This window comes from Palaemon carinicauda, chromosome 21, assembly GCF_036898095.1.
Source record: "Palaemon carinicauda isolate YSFRI2023 chromosome 21, ASM3689809v2, whole genome shotgun sequence".
Classification (NCBI taxonomy): Eukaryota; Metazoa; Arthropoda; class Malacostraca; order Decapoda; family Palaemonidae; genus Palaemon; species Palaemon carinicauda.
The window spans coordinates 85,428,708-85,434,531 of record NC_090745.1 but is presented as its reverse complement, the minus strand read 5'-3'; the positions used below and the strand labels follow the sequence as shown (position 1 = coordinate 85,434,531).

General features: G+C 35.0%; 1 protein-coding gene across 1 annotated transcript; it reads right to left on the bottom strand.

The window, feature by feature from the left end:
- Nucleotides 1-3,948: 3,948 nt before the first annotated feature.
- LOC137615018 (uncharacterized) lies at nucleotides 3,949-4,995 on the bottom strand. The gene has a single exon (XM_068344652.1). The coding sequence runs from the start codon at nucleotides 4,993-4,995 to the stop codon at nucleotides 3,949-3,951; it is 1,047 nt and encodes a 348-aa protein (XP_068200753.1).
- Nucleotides 4,996-5,824: the final 829 nt, after the last annotated feature.

Genomic DNA, 5,824 nt, shown 5'->3' with positions numbered 1-5,824 from the left:
AAAAAAATTGTTAAAAAAAAATATAATGCATTCATAATGACAACAAAAAGAAAAATAATCACTACCAATATATACAAATAACCACAAATATTTACAAATTCAAAAAGACTGCAAGATTCAATCAATTGTCAGACAAAATGTCTTTGGTCTTTTTGATAGATTCCAAAGCAGCCTTCCTAGTACTTTTGGGTCTAACTGATAATTCAGTGCTAATCTTAGGAAGGTCACCTGCTAAGTCTTTATCTTCAGAAGAATTTTCAAATAACAATAAAGGTATCAGGCAACTCGCATGTCTTTTAGTTAATTCTGCTGGTCTACCCTTCAGGACAACCGCACCAGTTGTCTCTCCTTCATTATTGGTGATTATCTGCTTAACAATTCCCATTGGAAAGTTTACAGGCTTAACATTAGCATCTTTTATAAGCACTATATCACCAACACCTATTTTATCATGCTTGCAGGGTTTATATCTGTCTTTGATGTTTATTGCCTGACTCAACAAAGTAGACATAAACTCACTCTGATATAAGTCAAACAGTCTATGCCTAACTTTCCTAATTTTGGTATATTTATCCTTCACCAAATTAGACGAGAACGTATGGTCTGAATATTCATCCAACTCAGGCAAGGGTTGTAATTCTGGGATCAAATTGACAGTCACAATTTCATAGCCTCTAAGCAGCATCTCTGGGTTATGGGACTTAGTGTATGATGGTCCTGATCTCTCAAAGATTCCTTAAATGCAATGGGTCTCTTATTAACCAAACTTCTAACTTGACATATCAAAAATTCAAAATCTCTCGATTCAAGAATATTAGTCCCGATGCTCTTATTTATCATTAGTTTTGTCATTTTTACTGAAGTTTCAACCAGAGAGCCAAGGGAACTACACCCTTCAAAGTAACTCTCAAACTTAATCTTATTAATGCCATTCTCCTTGAAATACTCACCCGTTTGCGGATCGTTAAGAAAATAAGTTATTTTATTTCCAGCTGCTACAATTTGAGTCTCCAATTCACTAATAACTAACTGGGGTAATCCAAACTCAAATACATGTATCATAAATGCCCTTAAAAATTCTGATACGGACATATCATAACATACCTGCAAATAAATGGCTCTAGTGTACATACAAGAAAAGCACAATATCCAAACCTTCCTACGACTATCTGACAGTTTGCAATTAAAATGCCCACAATAATCCAAATATAGATAACCAAAAGGAGTATCAGAGGGTTCCAATCTAAATAATCTGTATGGAGACTGGTTCAGTCGTACAGGTCTTTGATTGTACCTTTTACAAGTAATGCAAGAGCTAACAGACTTCTTTACAACAGAAAATATGTGTGGTATGTAATAATGTTTTCTCTATAAATTCAGTACCCCATAATATCCTACATGTCCTAGTTTTATATGGGCATCCCTAACAATCAATGAAGTTAATAAACTATCTTTAGGTAGTAACACTGGGAAGAACACCCTGTGAGAATTAGGTCTATCAAATTTTCCATGTACTCTCAAAACATTATTCCTGTCAGGGTAGATATTCAGCTGAGAAACTAGGTCAGGGATATCCTTTTTAGGACATTGCTTTCTTCGAAAAAACTCCACAACTTCTGGAAATGTGAGCTTTTGCTCTTTGCTTATAATTTGTTGCAATACCAGTTCATAATAATTAAAACTTGGGGGCTTTATTTCCCAAGATGAAATAACTGAGCTATTTTTAGAAAGGGCAGTTTTCCACTTATTCATTACCATTAAAACTTTAGCATGTACTTTTACTAGTTTAGTCAAGTTAGAAAATCTCTCCACTGGAACCAAATGATCTGTTACTAGGTTTTCTGCTGCTTGGTTAACAGAAACGCCAAATTCTTGAACCGGCCTGCTAGGTAATCTGAACCTTAATACCTCTTCCTGAACCTTTGTTTCTTCAAACTGCTCATAATTTGGACCACAACAATAGTTAGTACGGGACAAGACCTTCCTGGAAACCGGACGAGTAATACAATCTGCAGGATTGTTGATACCTGCAATATAGTTAAACACTATTGGAATCTGCTCACATATCCTCTGTATGTGTTCGAGCCTATTGTTAACAAATACAGTTCTTTTATTTACTTTATCCAATTTGACAGCACTAGAATGCAGCCAATGAAGAACGACAAGGCTATCTGAAAACAGTTGCAAATCGGCAATATTGATCTTAGATAAACAAAACTGCCCAGTAAGTTCATCATAAACAGACTTTAACACTTCACAACCCAAAACCAGTGCTTAAAGCTCTAGAGAGGGCACAGACTTCTCTTTCAGTGATGAATTAACAAACTTATTCTTAGCCATAAGAAAACTCCTCTTGCATGACTCAACCTCTCTAATATAAATAACAATTCCATATATCTCAGTACTTGCATCAACATAACATTCTAATATGTACTCGGAATCCCTTTCACCAACAAAACGATCAAATTTAATGGGTGGTGAAGAATTTGCCTGATTTACAATACATTTCTATTCCTTAAGTTGTTCCCCATCAAGGATTTCATCCCAGTCCAATTTATTTGTTTGCAAATTGTGCAAAAAAGAATCCTGGCTCTGTTCAAACTTGGGCCATTGAAATTAAAGATGTCGAAATTGGAACCAATAGTTTTTAACACACACCTTTTCGTATTAGCATTAGGATCTAACCTTACAGGCAATGTATAAATCTGATCAGAATCCCTTGACCATTGAAGACCCAACAGCTTTACCTCATGAGGAGTTTGACCGGATCCTTCCCTGTCAATAACTTCTTGTAATGAGGGATCATTTGTAACAAACTGTTGCAAGGGAAATTTATATTTCTCAAAAATGGAAGGCAAAACTTTGTAAACTTCATTCAACTTTTCTCCTGAACTGCAAGTATATGCTCCATTGTCCATATACAACAACTGATACAAAAGCCTCTTAACATCAGTCAAATTAGGATCACAATCATCAACAACTAATATATAATACAATGACAACATCAGTATCGTTGGACTACAACGTAGTTCAAAACTTAATCTTATATTCTTATATGCTACCAATGTAAAGTCATGTTTCGACACATTTCTATACCAAAAAAAATAGCAGCTTGCTTTGATCTTCCTCGGTTAAGGCAACCTGATTAAAGGCATTTTTGATGTCATAACAGAGCAACTTAGAGCCAAACCTTAAATTCATAAATGCAGTACTCAACTTCTGATTCAAATTAGGACCAGGGTGCATGGCTTGATTGTGAGTAACTGTCAGAGGTCTACCGTCTACACTTTCACCTAAGTTTGACATGAACACAACTCGACACTTTGTGGTTTCCTTATTAGGTCTAAAGATTGGCATGTGAGCTAGGAAGCTAGCCTCAGGATGCTTTTCAAGGAATTTTTCCATATTTGGAATTCTTTCAATTATGCCCATTTCTATTTGTTCTTGAATAACATCATCAACCATACTTAGGTGTTCAGGGTTTCTTTTCAACTTCTTAAAATTAGAAGCTAGTATTCCCTTACTCATATTGATGTTTTGCCCCAACAAATGAGATGTCCTCTGGTTCCACATTAATGGCATGGTTAAGCAACCCTCATCATTTATTCTAATATTAGACAAGGTATTCTTAACCAGTTCGTTATTTAACTCCGAATCTTCCTCATAAGATGTATTTTCATAATTGAGAACTTCCTTCACCTTTTCATCTAGAGCTCGATTGGCTATTGCATTTAAGATCTTATTGGACTGTTTATTAACCTTTATAATGAAATTAGAATCCTTGTCATTTACGTTATCTTGCCATTCATCTAGTACGCATTCCCTAGGCTGAACACATAAGAAACTGGCAAGTCTAAATTGAACCTCATTCTTCAAAGTAGGAATTTCATCAACAACTTTAAATGCCTTACTGGCTTCTCCCATAAACAATATTCCCACAGGAGAATCTTAGTAAACTAAAGGATTGATATCACCAAACAATTTGGCTGTGGTCAACAAACAATGAGCTGAACTGGTTCCCAACACAAATTTCACATTAGATATCCTATCACTGTTCAAAAGTTGATTATCTGCAATGACATATCCTTTCTTTTTAAATGCTTGAGCAAGCTTTGATAAGTTGGGGACTAAAATGTCAATTCCAATATTAGGTACGCAAATAGCCTGAACTTTATAATTCTTATCCCCAATATCTAAATCAACAGCCACTAATTTTGTTTTATACTTTCTAGAAGCATTAAATCCATTTACTTCCACGCTGATACCATCACAAATAACCTCATAATCAAGTCCTGTGGCAAGTTCAAATGTAATAAAATTTCCTTGACAACCGCTGTCCAATAAGGCTCTAAAGGTTTCAGTTTTTGATTTACATGTGAATGTGGGTAAAGCCATATCGCCCATACAACTAGTCACTGATCCTGCAATCAAAGCACTGCCATTCTTAATCTCCACAAGACCATCCTTATCAACTTTTGATTTGGCACCTGTTTTCGATTCTACTCTGCTGACCTTTTTTACCTTTGGCTCTTTCGTACACAAATAAGAAAAATGCCATTCATTACATTTGAAGCATCTCTTATGAAATCTGAAAAAACAATTATTTGCCATGTGTCCCTGTCCACAACACTTTAAACATCGACCCAGTTCTATAATACGTTCTAGTTTCTTCTCAGGAGTCCTGTAAACTTCACATTCCGAAACCTTGTGCAAGGGATAATCACTATTACAACATAATAAACAACCCCTTTGAATATTCCTCTTATCAACAGAGATTGCTAGATTAGTAGAGCTCACCTTCTCACATTTTTCCTTAACAATAGTCTTTGAATGAGCTTTGGAATCCTGCAGATACCTATCTGAAGCTTCAAAGAAGTGCTCCTGTATGGCTTCTAAACTAGGTCTGACATTATTAGTGATACTAATCAAATGCTGTTTAAAAGTCTCATTTAAGCCTTCCCACACAAAATACTGAGCAAAGTCATCACCATTCATCTTTAACAACTTAACATTTTCTATTAATGATCTTACCCTTCCAATATATGAAAAAGGATCATCTGATGACTTCAGTTTAAGCTCGGAAAACATCCTTACAGTATTATATTTCTGTAAACCAGTGGAAGCAAATGCACAACTTAGTAAATTCTTTGCATCCTCATATGACTGACTACTCAGTTCAAGAGAATTAATCAAATATTCTGCTCTCCCATGTACTTGTTTTAGTAGCAAAAACTTCTCTATTGGAAAACTGTTGTTGCTCTGAAACAGATTCAAACTCCTGGAAAAACCTATTGATATTTTCGTCAGGGCTACTGTTGAAAGTGGGCAAAGGAATAACAGGATTTTTCAACAGACTTCTAGAACTGTTATCACTTGCAACATTTGGTTTATCCTCCAGAATAGCTAACATTTCAGTAACTTTATCAACATATTGCTCACAAATACTAAGTTCTACTGAAAAAGCTTCCTCATTCATACTTTCAGACCACTTCGCCTCTGTAATTTTATGATCATAGTCCTTCACTTCGGCTAAAATACCTTTTAATTTTTCTCTTTTTGCAATTCTTTGCACCCTAGACAGACTACTAAAACTGTCCTTACTACCATATTGTTTTGAAATGCTACCACGTAGGTATTTTCGTGCATTAACTAAAACATCCAATGAACTCATTTTCTTTGTTTTAATTCAAGAATCACAGAACAAAAATAAACGAGAAAATGATAAAGCAATAAACTTAACTTTACAACTCAAGAGTGCTCTATCCAATAAGTCAACACTTCCTTAACCAATTCGGTAAGTTTCTCGAGTCCTTTAGTATTTAAA

Bases quoted from the DNA above. Each gene is read 5' to 3' on its own strand.
- LOC137615018 (XM_068344652.1), bottom strand. From the start codon at position 4,995: ATGAATGGTGATGACTTTGCTCAGTATTTTGTGTGGGAAGGCTTAAAT.